At 45.2% G+C, this 22064-nt stretch overlaps 1 protein-coding gene across 1 annotated transcript; it reads left to right on the forward strand.

The window, feature by feature from the left end:
* Positions 1–9701: 9701 nt before the first annotated feature.
* On the forward strand, positions 9702–15565 carry LOC107120505. The gene is made up of 3 exons (XM_015423220.1): positions 9702–9966; positions 10910–11254; positions 14659–15565. The coding sequence occupies exons 2-3, from the start codon at positions 10912–10914 to the stop codon at positions 15249–15251; spliced, it is 936 nt and encodes a 311-aa protein (XP_015278706.1). The 5' UTR covers positions 9702–9966; positions 10910–10911; the 3' UTR covers positions 15252–15565.
* Positions 15566–22064: the final 6499 nt, after the last annotated feature.

Consider the following 22064-nt stretch of genomic DNA (forward strand, 5'->3'; position numbering starts at 1 on the left):
CCTTCCTTCCTAGGTTTCTTCCTTCCTTTCTTTCCAAATTACTAACATTAACCCCACTCTGTCTCCCCCCCCTTTTCTCTCTTTCCCCCCTTTCTAACTCTGTCTCTCTCTCTCTCTACCTCCTCTTCTCCATTCCTCCCTTCCACTCGCGCTTTTTTCCTATCTAGGGCCCGTCGTCTACCGCCACGACGGGCTTTGCTTACTAGTCATTAATAAACAAGTTAAAAAGCATCGAACCGAGTACTGATCCCTGTGGTACCCCACTGCTTACCACCCTCCACTGAGAAAATTGTCTATTTCTACTCATTCTCTGTTTCCTATTAAACAGCCACAAGAGGACTTGTCCTTTTATTCCATGACTATTGCGCTTACTTAGGAGCCTTTGATGAGGAACTTTATCAAAAGCTTTCTGGAAGTCAAGGTAAACAACATCTATTTGGTCCCCCTTGCAGGATAGCAGCTCAGCTCAAAGAGGCAGTGGGAGCGGAGTCTTTGGGGGGCATCAGGGAAGACTGGAGGCTGGTGTAGTGCTGTGTTGGGCCTGGATGGGAAGACGGATTCTCTGGCTCCTGCTAATCTTTCTGTGCCATCAGGCACACCAGTCATGCTCTAAACTATCACATGGGGATTAGGGACTGCGGTGGCTCAAGTGGTTAAGACGCTGAACTGCAGGCTGTGGAAGGTCAGTAGTTCAGCAGTTCAAGACCCGGGTACCGCAAGACGGGGTGAGCTCCTGTCTCTAGTTCCAGCTCCTGCCAACCTAGCAGTTCGAAAGCAAGAAATTGCAAGTAGATAAATAGGTACCACTTCGGTGGGAAGGTAACAGCGTTCCGTGCGCCTTGGTGTTTAGTCATGCCGGCCACATGACCACGGAAACGTCTTCGGACAGCGCTGGCTCTTCAGCTTTGAAACGGAGATGAGCACCGCAACCCTAGAGTCGGATTCGACTGGCTTTCGAGCAAGGGAACCTTTACCTTTACTTTACAGTGATGGGCCCCAAAAGCAGCAGCCCCAAAAGAAAATGAGAAATTACTTTTCCCTTCCCAAACCTAAATGGGCAGGAATCACAGCAGGAAAATCATAAGATAGGAACTGTAATTTTTATTTTGAAAATGGAAGCTCCTAAACTTCATTCTTTCTGTAAATTCCCAATCTTCCACAGGGATACCATTACCCAAGGGAGATATTATTCTCTGGGCAGTAGTCTCTTGGGGATTAGCACATTCCCTCCAAATTTTACTTCCCAAGGATTAAAGGAGAGCTCCTGTGTCCTGAGTCTGGGCCTGATGGAGATGCTTGCACATTTCCATCAGGAAAGCGAAGGGATGTTCCCCCCCCCCTCTTTCTAAGTTCTTTCCACAGGAAAGTCCTGTGTTCACTCGATTCCTTTCCCTGCTTGGGGTTGGAATGGTTGTACTTAACAACTGCTTTCATTCTATTTCCTGAGACAGGAGCTGCGGTGGCTCAAGTGGTTAAGATGCTGAACTGTTGGCTGTGGAAGGTCAGTAGTTCAGCAGTTCGAGACCCGAGTGCCGCATGACGGAGTGAGCTCTCATCTCTAGTTCCAGCTCCTGCCAACCTAGCAGTTCGAAAGCAAGAAATTGCAAGTAGATAAATAGGGACCACTTCAGTGGGAAGGTAACAGCGTTCCGTGCACCTTGGTGTTTAGTCATGCCGGCCACATGACCACGGAAATGTCTTCAGACAGCGCTGGCTCTTCGGCTTTGAAACGGAGATGAGCACCGCAACCCTAGAGTCGGATTCGACTGGCTTTCGAGCAAGGGAACCTTTACCTTTTACAGTGATGGGGCATATGGAAGGGAGGTATGTTGAGAGGTAGTCCAACTGTGAAGCAAAGTGAGGTATCTCCACATGTGTTGTGTTGTGTGCCATTTAGAACAGCAAAATTGTAGGTAAGTAGCTCAGATCTATCCTACATGATCCTGCAGGAAGTTCTCCCCCTATGCAATCCACACTGAAACAAATGCACATTTGGAACATTCAAAATGACACTGAAGGGTCTAGTTTGTTGAGTATTTACAGACTGAAGTGCCCAGCCTATCCTACAAGTGCATCTTTTAAAAGCACAGGCACAAGGGCTGCCAAGTCCCCCCGGGGGGGCGGAAATCCCCCCGCCCCAGAGGCCCGTTCCCCGAGGCCGGGGAATCGGGCCCCGGGGGGAACCCTGCCCCAGTGTGCACGTCACAGGGAAGTGATGTCATGACGCCGGGCACGCTGGGGGCGGGGCCACAGCCTTACAAGGGAAAACTCTATGGTTTTCCCTTGTATGGTCGTGGCCCTGCCCCCAGCGTGCCCGGCGTCATGACGTCACTTCCTTGTGAGGTGCATGCGCAAAGTGCGCACGCGCACACACCAGGATCCGCACGGGAGTCCCCCGCCAGCAAGGTAAGTGCCACTTGGCAACCCTAACAGGCACTCTGCCTGGAAAAAAAGTTGGCAGCCTTACAGATCTTTGGATCTATTTTGTTGTTCTTGTTGTTATTATTATTATTATTGGACAGAGGGCTTGGATCTTCCAGGCCTCCACACTCCATGGACTGAACGTTCTTCCCCACTCCAGTAAAATGAAAAGAGAAGGGGCAGGAAAAGAGGAACAGGAAAATGTCAGAATTTCACTGTTCCAACATACATACACAAACTGATGATTTAGAATGAATACATTCCGTCCGTCCGTCTGTCTGTCTGTCTGTCTGTCTGTCTGTCTGTCTGTCTGTCTGTCTGTCTGTCTATCTATCTGTCTGTCTGTCTGTCTGTCTGTCTGTCTATCTATCTATCTATCTATCTATCTATCTATCTATCTATCTATCTATCTATCTATCTATCTATCTAATCTATCTTATCTATCTATCCATCCATTGTATGTTTCAAATCCCAACTAAATAAAAGTAAAAGCCTCTACTAAAAGGTGCCAGAGTTAGATAGGGTTGCCAGTAGGGTTGCCAAATAGTTTTTACTTGGCGGCGGGGGGCTTCCGTTCGGCGGCGTCAGTGTGCACGCACGCGCAAAGCGCGCGCTGCATGCACGTCGTCATCCGGATGTGACGTGATGATGCCGGGGTGGGGTTTCCCCCGGGGCCCGATTCCACCGCGGCGGAAATCGGGCCTCCAAAGCGGGGGGAAATCCGCCCCCCGGGGGGATTTGGCAGCCCTAGTTGCCAGCTCTGGGTTGGAACATACCTGGAGACTTTAGGGGTGGATCCGGGAGACTGAGGAGTTTGGGGAGGGGAGGGGGCCTCAGCATGGTACAGTGCCATAGAGTCCACCCTTCAGAGCAGCCATTTTCTCCAGGGGAGCTGATCTCTGTCAGCTGGAGATCAGTTGTAAAAGCGGGAGATCTCCAGGCCCCACCTGGAGGCTGGCAACAAACCCGACTATGGTGTACGTGACTAAATAAAACACGAAATCACCGTGTATAATTTTACAGTTTTTTCTGGGTTTAGTTTTAGTTGTTTTTGTAATAAGTATATTAGATTAGGACCTTGTGCCTAATTGGCTGTATTATTGGCTGTAAATATTCCTACAGAAGTGACATCATTCTGAATGTACTGTTGAGCTTCATGGTTAATGCTTAAGTTGTATTTGTGTTAATGAACTATTCTAAAAATACTTTAATAATTCACATTTAGCATAATATACAAAGAGAAAAAAACCCTGTAAAATTATACACAGTGATTTAGTGTTTTACTTACCCACCAGGAGGCTGGCTAACTTTAGAGTGGCCTGGGGTACCAAACACCCTTGGGCTGGCCCTTCCTGTTCATCAATTGTAGCAAAACAAAACAGAAGCCCAAAGGCACCTTACAGATTAACAACCTTTACTCCAGCATGAGCTCTCCTGAGTCAGAGCTCCCTTCCTCTGATGCAATGCAAAGAAAAGAAATCATTTCCCTTCCTTTTAACACAGGATATTACAGAATTTGGTGTGAAATCACCCTTGCAATGGAGACTTAGTACAGGCCGGAATAATCTGGTTTCTCTCCATTTTTTAGCTGTGGTTTCCCTTCCACGCCTGATATACATTTTTTAATACATTAAAGCCCCCCTCTTTCTAATGTTCTCACATGACCCTCAGGATTCTCTACTTACCCTTTTAAAATTATTTTTAGGAGCTTGAGTAACGCTGCATAGAAATAACACAATATCTTTTTTTTAAAAACGATTAAAGAAACCCTTATTTGTAGAGACACCTCCGATGATCTCCTCTCCCCTCTCCAAAAAGCAGGCTGGGCTGCGAGTGATTCTCTTCCTAAAACAAGGAAAGAAACGAAATACTTAACACTGCACAAACACGAATAACACTGAATAGGAATAATGCAATACCTCTACGATGGGGAAAAATCTGCCTACAACAACCCCCTCCCCTCTGTCAAAAGCCAGGTGATTCCTTTATTATGTTAATGTGTTCAGATAATTATCATCAACACACGGAAGAGTGACTGTCTAGCAGCTCTCCACCAATGCACCAGGGATCCCGCACTCAGAGAGTAGTTGTCAATGGCATTTCATCTGAATGGAAGGAAGTGTCCAATGGGGTGCCACTGGGTTCGGTTCTGGGCGTGGTACTTTTCAATTATGTTTATAAATGATCTGGATGAGGGAGTGGAGGGGCTACTCATTAAAGTTGCAGATGACACTAAATTGGGAGGAGCAACAATCACACCAGAAGATAGAGAATTCAACAAGATCTGAACACGCTGGAAAAGTGGGCAGATGTGAACAAGATGCAATTTAACAAGGATAAGTGCCGAGTTCTACATCTGAGTAACAAAAATGAGGACATGCATACTGGGTGGGGGATACACTTCTGAGCAGCAGTCTTTGTGAACATGATCTTGGGGTAAGGGTGGACCAAAAGTTAAATATGAGCAGCCAGCATGACGTGGTAACAAAAAAGGCTAATACAATCTTGGGCTGTATCAACAGAGGCATATCATCCAAATCACAAGATGTTATCGTCCTGCTGTACACTGCATTGGTCATGCTGCAACTGGAGTATTGTGTGCAGTTCTGGAGGCCTCACTTCAAAAAGGATGTGGACAGAATGGAGCGCGTGCAGAGAAGAGTGACGAGAATAATCGAGGGCCTGGAGACCAAGCCCTATGAGGAAAGGCTGAGGGACTTGGGAATGTTTAGTCTGGAGAAGAGGAGGTTGAGGGGAGACATGATTGCTCTCTTGAAGTATTTGAAGGGCTGTCACTTAAGAGCAGGGAGCTGTTGGCAGGATAGGACTTGAAATAATGGGTTTAAATTAAGGGCAGGAAGGTACTGGCTGGGTATTGTCAGTTATCACTGCCATTTCCCTGGAATGTGTGTGTGTGTGGGAGATCCTCCTCTCCCCAGCCTGGTACACGAACGATGTCTCCTGTCTGAGTTGTTATCTGCTGATGCTTTGCTGACCTTGGGGTTCCAGCTGCTCCTGACCTGCTGGGAACAAACGGTTCCTATTTTGCCCACTCTCTTTTCTCCCGCGCATGTACACAATGCTTATTGGCTTCTGCTTGTAATGGGGGGTGTTTTGAAATTAGTATAACTCTGGGTGCCTTGCTGCTTTGGGCCATTCCTGACAAAAGACATTCACGTGTCATAGTTATGAACTACCAATAAACAGAATACTTCTTATGTAGCGCTGTGTGGTGTGATCTGACTATCAAACCCTGACAGATTGTCAGAAATCATCTTCCCCTTGAACCATATCTCTCTTAACTGAGATGAGCGAAGGCGAGGAAGAAACTGTCCCGGTGACAACCGAGGGGACTGTGCTGACGACCACAGCCTCCCCCCCCCCCCCCAACCGAGCACCCTACCCCAGGATGTGGGTGATGAGTCGGACATCTTCCCACTGGGGCCAGTGGGGGGAACGAGGCCACGTGTGACTACTACCCTCTGTGGCCCGCAATGGGACAAGTTGAAGGGATCTCCCAGGAGATGTGGATGCTTACTCCAGGGCCGCACCGAGGGAGCCGCTACGACCAGCCTCAAGGGCCATGGCTCCGAGAGGAGGAAGAGCTAGTGCGTTGTGGGCCGGGTGAAGACAAGGATTTCGTGGGCCTCCGACTGGAACTACTGGAAAGGTCCCATGGTGACATGATGAAAAAGGTGGAGGAATCACTAATGAAAATCCCACAGATTGTAGCCGAGGTGGTGCAACACAAAATCCGCCACCAGCAAAGGTGGCAGCTGGCGCAACTCGCTCTGGGAGTGCCGGCAGCACCAGGGGTTCCGGGGCAGCAACTGGCTCTGCCCACCCCCCATCCCCCCAGAGACCAAGCACCGGAGCCTCGACCCCGGGATGTGCCGGAGGTACACAAGCCGACTGAGCTACTGGATGCCACTTTCAATGGGACAGCCGAGAAATTGCCATTCTTCCTGGTGCGGGCAGAGAAGTTCATCAACAACTGGGGCCACCTGTTCCCCACCGAAGAGAGTCGCGTGGACTATATCGCCTCGCGATTACGGGATGGGGCAGCAAACTGGTATGTGAGCCTTCATAATTCGGAGGGTCCCGAACTTGAGCAAGTGGATGAATTCATGTGGGCTCTCCATGCGCAGTATGAGGATCCGAATGCCAGTGAACACACGTGTGCCTACTTGTGTACCTTTAAACAAGGTAAAAAGATGGTGCGTGAATACACCGAGGAGTTTAAAAAGCAAGCCGCGAAAATCCAGGGCTGGCTGGCTGCCGTGATGGCTGAGCATTACCGGCTGGGTCTGCACCCTGAGATTCGCAAGAAAGTCCTGCATAGTGTTCAACTGGTGTCCCTCCACGCCTGGATGTGGGAAGCGGCTGATGCGGAGAATTGCCTGAGGATCTGAGACAACGCAGCCACCCTGGAAAAAGTCAGACCGCCAACGGTCAAACCCAAGACCCCTAAACGCAAAGAGGACTTGCGGGACCCGCACATGAGGCAAAGTTTGTCCCTGAGATGTGTAGAAGTGGGTCACTTTGCTGCTGCCTTCCCGGGAGGGGGAGCCCCGACAGTGCCCAGGAAGGAGCCAGAGAAAAAGCGGGTGGACACCCCGGCACAGAAGAGTGTGGCTCGGCCTAAGTTCCAATGAGCTCTGCAAGCTGAGGGTCCAAGCAGAGGAGCTACTCACAAGATGAAGAAGATGAGCCGGCAGGAAAAGGGCAGAACCTGATGTGAGCGGCACAGAGCAGCAGGTCCCTACTCCCGAGGTGCCTAAGACGGTGAGCAATTATCCCCCCCTCTTCTTTGTAACTGTGAGTATAATGAACCCCGAAGTCGGAACTCATGTCCGGGTACGGGGATTGATAGACTCTGGGTGTGGATGGGACTTAACCCTTCCTTGGTTAAGGGGCTGGGAGCCAAGGTGGTAAAACTCCTGGACCCCATTGTTTTTACCCAGATGGATGGGTCTGCTAGGAAAGAACCTTGCAAGTACGACACTGTGCTTTTACGGGTTGGGATGGGAAGCCATTGGGAACACTGACCGTTTGTCATCACCCAGGCAGTGCGATTCCCCCTGGTGCTGGGCAGCCCGTGGCTACATGATCACGACCCGTACATCCTGTGGGACAAGGGCAAGGTCCAATTCATCTCGATTGTCAAGGAAAGGAGTGAAAATGACCCAAAGCACCGAAGATAAGCAGAGTTGCATGGAGGAAAAGTGTACTCTTTTTACAGTAAGAGTTGTGCAACAGAGAATCAGCTGCCTAGGGAGGTGGTGAGCTTCCCCTCACTGGCAGTCTTTAAGCAGCGCTGAGCAGGGAGTTGGACTAGATGGCCTCTTCCAGCTCTGTGATTCTATGATTATTTTCTGCTTGCCAAGTGGTTTTAAAAGGTGGGTGTGGCTTTTGCCCAACAAGGTTGCTGATTGGCCATTGGAGATCTGATTAGGGTTGACAGCCTCCAGGTGGGGCCTGGGGATCTCCTGCTTTTACAACTGATCTCCAGCTGACAGAAATCAGCTACCCAGGAGAAAATGGCTGATTTGAAGGGTGGACTCTATGGCATTGTACTGTGCTGAGGCCCCTCCCATCCCCAAACCCTGCCCTCTCCTGGCTCCACCCCCAAAGTCTCCAGGTATCTTTCCACCCAGACCTGGCAACCCTAGCTCTGATTAGCTGTGCAGATTTTTAAAAAAAATTGCTTTGGCAGCAGCTGCTGCCACAGCATAAGGATGTTTACTGTGACTGAAGGTGTATGCCAGAAAATATTTTTAAACAAAAAGTCCATTTTAAAAGGCATACTGTTAAACAGAGCTAGTCTCTCCCAAGACAGGCACTCCCTCACTTCCAAATACTTCACATACATAACCTTCACAACAGTCCTACAAGGTAGGTCAGTATTATTATTCTCCTATTGCAGATGGGGGTAGGGCAAATTTGAACCTGGGACCTCTCAGATACTTAAAGCATGCTCTTAGGTGCTACAGTTTCAGTTCCACATGATGAACATTAATATTTTTCAGTGCTCCTTATCATTCCTCATAGCACCGTAGCCTTCTTGATGATCTCTGTGGGGAGCAGGCGGCGTTCCTCTCTATTTGACACTGACTGGCCGACTCTCTCACGAACGAAACAGGCAGCAGAATGAACTGCTCCTCTTCAGACAGCAGGCAGGGAATCATAGAGGGGCACAGCTTTAGATACTTCCCCCAAGCTCCAAACTCCCTGCAAGTACAAACCCAGCAGAGCAACCAAAGATATGCTGTAGACCTGCAGTGTTAGTTTTATTTATTTATTTTTCGCATTTATACCCTGCCCTCCCCAATGGGCTCAGGGCGGCTAACAAGGGCTTGAAATCCACCCCCTTCCTGCAACCTGAAAATGTGTGGTCCATTCTACCATCTCCTGCTACAGAGTATTTGAGCCAGGATTGCAGTCCAGCACCTCCTGCTTAGGCTATTTTTGTGCAGTCTTCTTCTATCTAATGTGTTAAGGGTGAAACACGAGGAAAACATGGCACACAAAGTGCTTATTTTATTTACTCCAACTCCCACTAAGCAAGCACCCATTCAAGGAAAAACTGCCCCCCAATAAACACACATCTTATTGTGCATGCACTGTTTTCTAACTGGGTTTTAAAAACAAGGTTAAAAGTCCAATGACACGTTTAAGACTAACAAGGTTTTATTCAAGGTGTGAGCTTTTGTGTGCATGCACAGTTCGTCAGAATTACATATCATATAGGAATGGTTTGTTAAATTAGCATGCAAAATAGTGAGGACACATTTTTTTAACAGATTAAAAGAATGACAACTTAGTTCCTCGTTATCTTCTGTTTCGGTTCAACTGGGGGGGGGGACACACAACATAGGTAATATGTTAGAACTGGAGATTGATGTGCCCTAATTTGTGAGAATCGTATCCTTAGACCCCATCCATCTCCTTTCAAGCATGGAGGTGAATTTTACAGCATCTTGGCTGTGTAGACTGTTTTCCTTGTCCCCAAAACAAAGAACTGCATTTAAATCTACCTTTCCAAATGCAGTTTTGGAATACTTTTTGAATAAAAGTTTTAAGCAACGTTTTTAAAAGCATTCCTGCACGTCCACCGACGAGAGAAAGCGCTGCGTTTTTATTGCGCATGTGCTTGCAATGATTCCTCGAAGTGCCCGGATAATGTGAGAGCCGTATGAGACGAACCTTATTCTTTGTTACGCATGCGTATTCCTCTATATGACCCGGAAGGGTATATGTTTGCTACGGTGGCTGTTTAGGTTTGGAGTAAGGTGGTGGTTCTTTTCCTCCCTGAAGTTTGGCTGGCGGCACTTACGCTTTGAAGCGGAAGATTCGCGGTGAGACACATTTCAAGGGCGACGGCTCATCGTTTCTCTGGTGTTTTCCTCGACACCTGGGCGCGAGGCGATTGGGATGGCCGGCCACTGCGGAGTGGGCCAGTAGTTCAGAACAGCTGGCGGGAGATCGGCAGGGGGTACACGTCCCGGAGTTCAAGAAGACCGCGTGAAGTCACTTTCCCCCAGAGTAAGAGCCGCTGCAGCAGCAAGTCTCTCCGGAGAAACGTCGGAGCTGGGGAAGGGGGCGGGCGGTGTTTCGCCCTCTGCCTAGCAGCAGAGGGACCGTTGCGTGTGACTTGGAAGGGTGCCTGTAACGATTTCATGTTTGTGTGTGCGTCTTTAAAAGTTTAGTTTGCATGGCTGTGATATTCTAGAGTGCTGGAAGCAGGCAAGTGGTATGATTGGTGAGTGACAGAGAGGGGGGGGTTTGGAATGGATGCGGTGTGAATGATTTGAATGTCTATCAGGAGTGACTGTTGGAGAAATGACAGTTAAGGTTTAACAGTAAAACAGTTAGTCAGTCAGAAGAGAGTGCTGTGTGAAAGCAGTTGATAGGATTTTAAGTTCTGACTTCTGAGAGAGAAGCAGAAGTTCTGTGTTGAAACAGTTAAAAGAAGAAGCTTCCCTGTGTGGGTTGTTAAGTTCTATGTCTTAGCGCTGAATAAGACAGTTGATGAGCAGTTCATTCTGAGGTCTGAAGGAGAGACCTTCTTGTGTTATGAAAAGTTGAAGTAAAAAGAGTCAAAGTTACAAAGAGTGTGATACAGTTGACCTAAGTACTTACAAATACCAAAACCCAGTGATAGAAATATATTATAGTAAGAGGTGGGAAAGCCTAAATTTCCCTGGTGGCAGCCAGATTACCCTGAGAGCAAAACATAAAGAACATTTTAATGTAAAACTAGACCTCCCCAGAGCAGAGGTCGTCACAGTGCCCTTCTACGTTAAAGGCCGTTATAGCGGCTCTAATCTTGGGCTCCCGGGCGCTCCAGGACGGGCAGTAAAGCAGTCACCTGAAAAGTAAAGACTCCAGAGCTCAGTCTCCAGGTCATTTTGAGTGCGTTTCGGTGGCTGCAGTTGTATAGGTGGGGTTTTTCCTCATACCTGTGGTAAAAATAATTCTTTTCCAGCAATGCCGAAGAAGAAAAATACGAACACAAACCTCATTATTTGTGGAGCTCCAGCAAAAAAGATGCCTGTTTCGAATGACGACTCCAACAAGCCATCCATTTTGAAAGCCTTGGAGGCAGTTGTAGCAGCTGGTAGACTCGGCTTGCTCGGTCCAACAGCAATGGCGGCTGTGGAAGCCATGCCAGACTTGGAGGTGCAGAGTTGCGATGGAAAGGTGGGCCAAGGAACCCCAAGTTCGATTCCACTTTTGGGAGAAAAGGAGGAAGGAAAAGAGGAAAGAAAGAAGAAAAGAAAGGTGAACGAGGAGGGTAAATCTGATGTGGCTGTCACACCACTAGTGAAGGGTAAGCTGTGGATTGCAAGATCCACTATGCTCAGGGTTCAGTCTCAAGGAGATGGTTGTGTTTTGTGTTTATATATTTTAAAATATTTGCAGAGATGCCTTTTCCCCATAATACAGTGTTACTTACAGGGGTTGCTAGGAAACACTGTAATGGTAGCAGAAATTGTATGGGGGTTGCTTTTATATCTCCTTTGCTTTTTTTGCTTTAAAGATTTTTCTGTCAACCTGGAGTGAGGAGCCATTAACACAGGAAAACATTTGTGCAGGATGAGTTTTGTAGTATCATGAAGTGAGTGGAATAACACTCTGCGGTACAAGAATCAGCAGGATATGGTGACTAGTGTCAAATTAGGATCTGGGAGACCCAGGCTTGAATCCCCAATCTGCCAGGGAACGACCTGAAGGATGGTCAACAGGAAAGGAAGAAAATCTAGATTGCAATCTGACTGTGATCTGCCAAAATATGACTGTAACAAAGTTAAGTGTGAGGTGAGTTTCCCCCACACTGGTGACAGGAAATACTACTGCTCTTCTTAACTTCCTTCTTGCTTGCAGACAAAGTTCTTGGTATTGGTTTTTAACTTTTTAAAGACTCTTATGGCAGACCTTGGCAATTTTTCTTTAGAAGTTAGAGCCAGTCCAAAAATTTTGGAGCTAGAGTTGTTTTCAGGGGCTTGTTTTTTAATGGTCATATTTTGTAATTTAAGCATAATCCTAAACTCTTCATGGTTTTTTGTAAAATTTTCAAAGCCATGACTAAAGTTGCATAAAATATAAATAAATATGGGGTAGACCTGGTTGTCTTGATCCCAACAAAAGGCTAACCTTTGATTCTAACCTCAGTACTTTGTTATTTTTTAAAATTCCATTTAATTGTGTTTTGGAGCTAGTATAAAAAGGAACAGGCTGAGAAATGAATTCATCGGTTGCCACTGAATGGGGTAAATTAACATACAAGGAAGCAGTGGGCAAGAACTTCATGCATATTCATTTTTATACCATAAATCTGATTCTGATGTGAAATGATTAATAAGTTTCATACTTCTAATGAGGATCACCAAAACACTACAGTAAAATAATTGCTGAACATACTAGGTGCCACAATGAAGTTTCTAGATGCTTTGGTTATGTGGTAACTGGGATTTGTTGAACCCTGCCTTATGGTTTGTGATTGGTGGATTTGAAAGTGAGCTTGCCTCGGCAGGAAGGGCAATATACAAATCAAATTAAATAAATAAGTGTTCCTCCTCAATTTTTGAGATCCAGCAGTAGAAACAGAGATTTGAAGGCCCAGAAAATTTGTGGGGAAAAAACACTCCCCCCGTATCTTTTTTTGGCACTGAAAGAATTCCTGTGGTGGAATGAATATATATATATGAAATGTGATAGCACAGAGTGCAGATCAAAAAACACAAACTGGGAAAGTCGCTGTCATATGCAAAAATATGTATTAGAATAGTAAACACATCAAGTGTGCAAATGGACATACATTTATAAGACATACAATATTACAAACCAACAGTTCACAGTGTCAACAGTTTACAGTCCAACAGTTTACAGTCCAACAGTATCAACAAATTATGAAGAGTCCGGCTTCAACTTCGTTGTGATGGAAAACTTCATCAGAAGTGATTACCAGCAACCATTATGTGTTTGAATCCTATTTTGCAGATCAGCAGAACATTCTCTATGTTGCTATGCAGTATACTATCTGGGACTAGCCCTTCAGTAGGCTTAAAAACTTTTAATATGTGGGCAAATATCTATGTGGTGTTCAGCTGTAAGTCAGTTATATGCTAACTGTATTCAAAATGATGCATTTTATGTTGTTAAAGTAGCAAAATAGGTTTAGCTAAATACTGCATATATTTCAGTTTCAGGGATTTGACACTTAAATGGCAGTCCAGTAGACTGTCAAACACACCTCCAGGGAAGACATCCACACTTAATGGCCTACTGCAGGGAAACCTCCCTCTCTCTAGTATGCACTGTGTGTTAGTAGATGTTTGCAAGCCACCTACCCCTTGTGTACTTGGTACTCGCTATACACACAACCCCAAAGGTGTTGAGGAAAAAACCCTTCCTTATTCTGGGGAAACAGTTCATTAGTCTAGCAAAGGTTCCCAAACTTATTTGGCCTACTGCCCCCTTTTCAGAAAGAAAATTACTCTGCGCCCCCCTGGACATCTACATTCAAGAAGTAGACAAAAAGATGCAGTTTGTGGATCTGCACCTGGATAATTCCAGCCCACCTGGATAGTTCCAGCACCCCTGAGAGGGCGGTATTGCCCACTGTGTGAACCAGTGGCTAGACTTTTGGGAGAGAGCATGTCCTTCTGCCCCTCTCATTGGTCAAAGACAAACCTGTCCCTTCCCTTAAAACAAAAGCAGGGGGCCTTTACCAGCTATCAACTGGGTACTTCAGAATGCTCAGCCTGCTTGGCAAGGAAGTTATAAGGACCAGCTAATCCTTGTAAGTTTTTTAAAAACTGCTTTTATCCTATAGGTTCTGTGTTTCCATTCCCAGTTTCCTTGTTCTGTCTACCTTTTCATGTGTTTCAGATCAGCTGTTGAAAAGGGTATCCCAGCTTTGAGAGACTTCCTTAGGTGGCAGCCCCCTCTCTGAACCATCCCTAGCTGACGCAGCTTCACATATAGGAAAGGCTGAGAAGGAGGTAGCCACTTTGCAGGAGGGACTTGCGGACTGTCCTCCTGGGGCAGAGAGTTTTTTCCTCTTTCATGGGTGCACATACATGATACAGAGAAGGAGGACTATTCTGTGGCTGTCAGTAATGTGCACAGTGAACTACTTTCCTGCCCCTGGCTCAGTAGTAGGTTTTTAGTGATTCTCCCCTCACTGCAAGACCGCCAGCCCCCATGTTGTACCTGGCAGCCTCTCTCTCTCAGGAACAGCATTTGGGGGAGGGAGGCATTTGAGGTAGCACTGAGTGTGAGAAATCCTCCTGTCAGCGGTGACTTTTGCTGGGCTCTGAGAAATAATTTGTTTATTTTTTTAGCAATAGTTAATTAAGGGGGCCCTGGCCTGGATGGCCCAGGCTTAGCCCCATCTCAGAAGCTAAGCAGGATTGGCCCCGGTTAGTACTTGGGTGTGAGACAACCAAGGAAATCCGGGGTTGCTTTGTGGAGGCAGGCAACTGCAAACCACACCTGAACATCTCTTGCTTTGTTTCCCCTTCTTTCTCAAGCATTTATGTATGTCAAACGCTGTTCAAGGCTTCCATATTTTGATCTCACTGAACTTCTGGACTGGTCCAGTGATGGGCATGCTGGGTTGCTTCCACTATTTCTGATCATTTACGAGTTCAGCTATTTCCGTGGAGCATTATTAAACTTCCATGGAGTGCAAACTGAAGTAGTTAATATAATGTGGCATTTTACTTTTAGGTACTGGAAGTTCGAGCTGTACCAGAAAGGACATCTGGATATGTGGCGATCATGTGATTTCGTTATCAGAGAGGAGGTCGCAATCCAGCCAGGCAACAAAGCAATTGGGCTTCTCGGATTCTGTTGCATATGTGACTTGGCGAGGTATCCCTACAATGATGTGGGATGATCTATTACCCAAACTGCATCAGTTATATCATCAGTACCGTTTCCCATCTATTATAGTAATACACCTTGGGGAAAATGATTTGTTGGTCGACAGTAGCCATTCACTTATTACCAGGATGCAAAATGATTTAGTTATCCTTAAAAAAGCATTTCAAGATGTTGTAATAATTTGGTCTTCACTGTTACCAAAAGACACTTGGAAGCCATCTGAGAAGTCACAAGTTATGGAATCTGAACGTAATAATGTCAACTGCAAAATGGAAGAATTTTGTAATGAAAATGGCTTGCACTATTTTTCACATCCATCCATTACTAGTGAAAATAAACAGCTGTTCACGCAAGAGGGCACACTGTCTAGGGCAGGAGGTGATATTTTTATAGCTGAGCTGAAGAAACTCTTGAATACCTATCTGGACCATAAATAATTCTGAAATTATATTCCTTGATGGAGGATAGTTTTTCCAGACTGTTTCTTTACATCCTAGTCCTGTATGCACATTGGTGTGTTGGGTTTTGTGGAGTTTGCAGTGGGTGGGAAAGAAATACTGAAAATATCTGTGTCACTGTATGGAAGGATAGCTTTGTTTTGTTGCCTGTCCATCGAATTCTACCTTGCAAGAACAGTGGCAAGTATTTTTTCATGTGTTAAATTTTATATAGAAATATATGAAGAAAAACTGGTCAAGGATACAATGAAGAATTGTATTTTTATTTGTGTGGATGCTCCTTTTTTCCTCCCTCCCAACCTTTTTCCTTTTTTTTTTTTTTTTTGTTGGGGCTTTGGTAGGTTGTGGCTTTTTTTAGTTGGGGCTATGGTAGGCTGTGGCTCTCTTCCAGTGAGCAGTTTGTAGGTTACAGTTCTGTTTCTGTCACACACTAGCAGAATTGTGATGTTATTGTGAGAGGTATTTTGGAGAAATATGACTTCAGGAGTCACTCTTTAGCATATTCATTGTATTGGAACATTGACATTTTGCTATACAACAGCCTATAGCTCTTTTGGGGTTGGTTTTGCCTTTGCTTCGTGTTTTTGCTTGTAGTTCCATTGTAAGCTTGCCCACTTTTCTCTCTACAGGTACTAGAATAATCAAGATTAGTGCTTAGTTTTTGGGCTTCCCCTCAAAAAAGCTATATATTTAGATTATCATAGTGTGAGTCAGTCCCATCTTATGTTGATAGTGCCTCTCTTGCAGCAATGACAATAATTTGTCCAGGAGAAAAAAATCCGAGTAAGCAGCAGGAGTAGGGACTGCTTTAGGATAAACTTATATGTCACAAAGGTGTCTTGCTCTCAAGTGCCATGGAGCTTTCCATCATGCTGTATGGTGAACAAAAAAAGGAAGAGAGGAAGGAGAGAAAAGATTATTGCTGGCAAGGAAGGTAGTGTTCACGATTTGTGACGGTCTTAAAGTGGTGGGAGTTTCTCTGCTGAGTTAAGTTGCAAAAGATTCATGTTGTAACAAAGCTTTTTTAGGACAAAAAGGCAATGGCCGCTCTTCTTTAAAAAAATAAGCTATAATTTGACATTTTTAAAAATATGCAGACAGGGTGTTGTCATGTTCTTTACCACTGATATCTGTGCCTCTCTTTTCTTAGCTCCCTCTTTTTCTGTGTGACCTGAGAAGGAGGACTGTGATACTGTATTGTGATTTTCAGTTTGTTCAAAAGCTATTATGCTACTGTTGCTGTTTTCATAATGGTTGCTGCAACAGAGCAGCAAGCAATTTCATTTTGCTTGGCTTTTTCAAAATTAATGGTTTTGTTTCAAAAGAATAACTGGGTTTTACTCTTGGCAGCAGACAACTGTGTGGAGGAGTCAAGTTAATGTTAACTGTGATGATGATAGCTTGAGGATGATCCTGTCTGTGCAGGAATCAGAATCCTGGAGAAAGAGGAACTTCCTTGGACTTTTAACAAGGAGTATTGTGGAAGTCATCAGCATGTATTAAGGACACTTGGCATTTGTGGACCTCTGCTCTTCAGAATGGTTTGGCTGTCATGGAATTACCTACATCTGAAAAAGTAATGGACTTAAATTTTCCTGCCTCAAATTTTATTATGTATTTTGTTATTGGAGCATAATTCTGGTATAATATAAACTGTGATTTCTGAGTTTTGTTAGTTCTCTTCCAGTGATTTAGTGTTCAGTGCTGCAGAAAACTTTGTGTTGACTGAGCTGCTTCCTTTGTGGATGAAAACAGAAGAAATAGGTGCTACCATAAAGGCTCTCTGATGTTGCTGACTGTGTCCTGATCGGTCAAAGACATTTGTTCCCTAACTTGGTGTGTGTGAAGATAATCCTTCTTTCCCCTGAAACAGCCTTCTCAGTTGCTTTCCATGTTCACCGTAGAGCTGCTCACTGGATTTTAACATTAGCTGATATAAAAGTAAAGCAAGTGCTTAAATGCTCTACACAAGCCAATACCAAATGTACAGCAAGAACTTAAGTGCTAGAAATAAGCACCTGTGTTTTGGAGCCTGTAGTACTGTTGGTCCACGAGCAGTTCCTCTGACAGAATGACATCTGTGGAGGTATAGTCCAATTTTTGCTAGTTCCTCAGATTCCCCCCCCATGCCACTGGAGTACAAGGGGGTGGCGGCGGCAGCGGCAGAGAAGGGAGGTGGGGCAATTATCTTGTTTAAGCAAGACTCCGCTCATGCTGGTTAAGATTGAGGATGCGATTGCATGAAGTGGCACCTTGAAATATAATCAGGTATGTAGTTTGAACAAAACCTGTGAAATTTAGGTTTAAAAGGGAGATCCACAACCCCTAAGTCACTTTCTCTGCAAGGACTGTTTCCAGGACCTTGCCACAGGACCTGAGCCAAAGACACTGCTTATGCAGTGGGACCAGCAAAGCATTTACCCCCTCTAAGATCCCTTTTTTCCTTAGCTTTCTTCCCATTCTGTCTTCCCCCGCCTTAAGCTCCCCAGGTGCTCTCAGCCACTCATTTCCTCTCTTCCTTTCTCCTTCCTGCCAATTGATCCCTGGTCCTTCCAAGTTTTTGGCATTACTTTGCTCAAAAGCTTCTGTTTCCCCTGTTGCTTTCTATTTTTCCCAGTCACCCCGGCTAAGGGTCTAATTTTTACAGCTTGTTTTCTGTTCTTTTCTCCATTCTTAAAGGTGACCCCCCCCCCCCCCAAAAAAGCTCTGTCCCGTCTCTGTTTCTCCTTTTCTATCCTTTAGGTGACTCGGTCTCTCCAGACTTCCTACCAGCCTCCCTTTGTCCCATCCCTCTTCCTTGGTTACATTTCACACAACATCTTTCATCAAGCTTGTATTTGCTGGGCTGGTTCCAACTGGGTATTTCTGCTGCTGATAAGGTGAATGGTTTAGTCATGAATTGCAAAGTTTCTGTCATTTTACCTATCCCATGTAGTCAGTAAAGCTGAACATTTGATTTTAGACTCGCTGTGTCTTCTGAAGTATTGCATCTGAACATGCTTTTTTTATACACACAGAACCCAAGCAAATCATAACTACCTGTGTGAATGTACAATGATGTGTACCCAGTTCTGTGGTACAAGAAAAGTGTGAGTCGTGTGGGAGATAGCTGTCAGTTCTGGGTTTCAGTATGTGGTATGGCAAAGGATACCTAGGTGGCGGGAAGCAGGGCACTCTACTGTTAAACCATATATTTGGATGCGAGGGGGGTACATAAGAACATAAGAGATGCCAATGTTGGATCAGGCCAAAGGCCCATCCAGTCCAACACTCTGTATCACACAGTGGCCAGAAATACCAGTGCCATCAGGAGGTCCACAAGTGGGGCCAGGACATTAGAAGCCATCCCACTGTTGACCCCCCCAAGCACCAAGATGACAGAGCATCACTTGCCCCAGAGTCCCTATCTATACCTTGTGGCTAATAGCCACTGATGGACCTCTGCTCCATATGCTTATCTAATTCCCTTTTGAAGCCGTCCATGCTTGTAGCTGCCACCACTTCCTGTGGCAGTGAATTCCAAGTGTTAATCACTCTTTGGGTGAAGAAGTACTTCCTTTTATCCGTTCTAACCCGACCGCTCAGCAATTTCATGGAGTGCCCACGGGTTCTTGTATTGTGAGAAAGGGAGAAAAGTACCTCTTTCTCTACCTGCTCTTTCCCATGCATAATCTTATAAACCTCAATCATGTCACCCCTCAGTCGTCGTTTCTCCAAGCTAAAGAGCCCTAAGCGCCTTAACCGTTCCTCATAGGGAAAGTGTTCCAACCCTTTTATCATTCGAGTTGCTCTTTTCTGCACTTTTTCCAAAGCTATAATATCCTTTTTAAGGTGTGGTGACCAGAATTGCACACAGTATTCCAGATGAGGTCGCACCATTGATTTATATAGCGGCATTATGATATTGGCTGATCTGTTTACAATACCCTTCCTAATAATCCCCAGCATAGCATTGGCCTTCTTTATTGCAGTCACACACTGTCTCGACATTTTCAGTGAGTTATCTACTACAACTCCAAGATCTCTCTCTTGATCTGTCTCTGCCAGTTCAGACCCCATCAACGTGTATTTATAGTTAGGATTTTTGGCTCCAATGTGCATCACCTTGCACTTGGCCACATTGAACCCCATTTGCCATGTTGACGCCCACTCGCCCAACTTTGACAGATCCCTTTGGAGTGCCTCACAATCCTCACTGGTTTTCACCACCCTGAACAACTTCGTATCATCCGCAAATTTAGCCACTTCACTGCTTACTCCCAACTCCAAATCATTAATGAACAAGTTAAAAAGCAGTGGACCAAGTACTGATCCCTGTGGTACCCCACTGCTTACACCCCTCCACTGGGAGAACTGCCCATTTATACTCACTCTCTGTTTTCTATTAATTAGCCAGTTTTTGATCCATAAAAGGACTTGTCCTTTTATCCCATGATTTTTGAGCTTGCTTAGGAGCCTTTGATGAGGAACTTTATCAAAAGCTTTCTGGAAGTCAAGGTAAACAATATCTATTGGATCCCCCTTGTCCACATGTTTGTTCACCCCCTCAAAGAACATTAACAGGTTAGTGAGACAAGATCTTCCCTTACAGAACCCATGTTGAGTCTGCCTCAATAGGTTTTGTTCATCTATGTGCCTACTAATTCTTTCCTTAATAATGGTTTCCACCAATTTACCCGGTATCGACGTCAGACTGACTGGCCTGTAATTTCCCGGATCTCCTCTGGAACCCTTTTTAAAGATGGGAGTGACATTAGCTACCTTCCAGTCCTCAGGAATGGAGGCTGATTTTAAGGAGAGATTACATATTTTTGTCAGGAGATCCACAAGTTCACAATTGAGTTCTTTCAGAACTCTTGGATGTATGCCATCTGGGCCTGGTGATTTATCAGTTTTTAAGTTGTTTATCAGTTTTAGGACCTCCTCTCTCGTCACCTCAATCTGACTCAGGTCTTTCAACACCCCTCCCGAACTCAGCGGCTCTGGAGTGGGCAAGCACCTCTCATCTTCCACAGTGAAGACGGAGGCAAAAAATGCATTTAGCTTCTCAGCCATTTCCCTATCATCCTTCAGTACTCCTTTTACCCCTTGGTCATCCAAGGGCCCCACTGCCTCCCTGGCTGGTTTCCTGCTTCTAATGTATTTGAAGGAAGTTTTATTGTTGGTCTTTACATTTTTTGCTATATGCTCCTCATATTTCCTTTTTGCCTGCCTGACTACAGACTACAGACTTTTTGCCTGCCTGACTACAGGTAGCTTTTAAAGGATGTGTATCTCCATGGAGCCGCTACAAATGTGCACAGTGGGGATTTCTTTCTCTGTTATAAGGCAAAGCAGAACGGGCACAGGAAAAGGGAGAGGCTTTGGCAACAAGTGGGGCAGATTTCCAGCCCAAAATATGTTCTCCCCCAAGAGTTGTTTCTATTACGGGGCAAATGTGGGGCTTGAATTTGGTGTTGGTTGACTCCAAGGATGATTGTCCACGGAGACTTCGGCATGCGTGCTGAGGCTGCCTTATCAGGTGAAGCTCAAGATTTCATAGATGCCTTTAGCTGTTGTAGATTTTCCGGGTTGTATGGCCGTGGTCTTGGCATTGTAGGACCTGACGTTTCACCATTTGCTGTGACTGGCATCCTCAGAAGTATAACACAGAAAGGTGGAGTACTCTCTGTGTCAAGGTGAGAAGAAAAATGGTAGGCATGTGTAACGATTCCAGGTTTTATTGTGTGTGTGTCTTTAAAAGTTTGTTGGCATGGCTGTGTGGGACAATCTAGAATGCTGAAATAGGCAAGTTGTGTGATTGGTGAGTGACAGAGAGGGGGAGGGGTTTTGGAATGAATGCTGTGTGGATGAACGTATATGTCAGTCAAGAGTTACATTCAAGGATGACAGTTAGAGAGTTCTGAGTTACAGAGTGGAGATACAGTTAGACAGTTCAGTTAAACAGATAAGAAGAGGCTTCCCTGTGTAGGTTGCTTAGTTCGGAGTAAAACAGTCAGACAGCAGAGAGTGCTGTACAAAAGCAGTTAATATATTAGTTTTGTCCTGAGGTCTCTGTGTGAGACGGTTCCTGTGTGAAACATAAGAGAGAAGTCTGGTGTGTGTTAAGAAAAGTTAAAGCATAAAGAAACAGTGACCATATATGGCTAAAGGAAACTATTGTTACATAGTGACATGCCCAGAGCCCTGTCAGTGAAGAGAAAAGTGTGTGAAACAGCAAATAAATCTACTTTTATTTAAGATAACAGTTCTGAACGAAATTCCTCAGGAAATAACACATAGTCCTTCATGAATGCCTAGACCCTGGCCACATTACCAAACCAGAAGAAGAAATATATTATAGTAAGAGGCTGGGAAAGTCTTAAATTTCCCTGGTGGCGGCGAAAATACCCTATAGAGTAAAAACATAAGAACTTTTAAAGGATAGTTCCTCCAAAGGCCTAGACCCATGCTACAATACCAACCCCTGAAGCAAAGGAAAGGTTTGGGAAAAACCTAAATTTCCCTGGTGGCAGCAGAATACCCTAAAAGTAAAAACATAAAAACATTTTAAAGTGAAAACTAGACCTCCCCAGATAAGAGGTCGTCACATGTGGTGCATGGCGGTGGGATACAAACATCCTGAGGAAGAGAACACATTATAGAGAGCATATTTAGTAAAAATAAAAAGTCTGAAAGGAAAATTCAGCAATGGCAGTCTGAGGAGACAGACACCTCAGGTGATTTAGTGTTGTGAGCTTTAAGACAGAAGCAGAGTTCTGTAAAATATAGTAGAAGAGAGAAAGAAATACA

Source organism: Gekko japonicus, unplaced genomic scaffold (assembly GCF_001447785.1).
Source record: "Gekko japonicus isolate JY-2015 unplaced genomic scaffold, Gekko_japonicus_V1.1 scaffold862, whole genome shotgun sequence".
Lineage (NCBI taxonomy): Eukaryota > Metazoa > Chordata > Lepidosauria > Squamata > Gekkonidae > Gekko > Gekko japonicus.

Excerpts from the sequence above, each read along its gene's own strand:
- LOC107120505 (XM_015423220.1), top strand. The coding sequence starts at position 10,912 with ATGCCGAAGAAGAAAAATACGAACACAAACCTCATTATTTGTGGAGCT. Across the intron at positions 11,255-14,658 it reads TGTCACACCACTAGTGAAGG|GTACTGGAAGTTCGAGCTGT; the intron begins GTAAGCTGTGGA and ends TTTTACTTTTAG.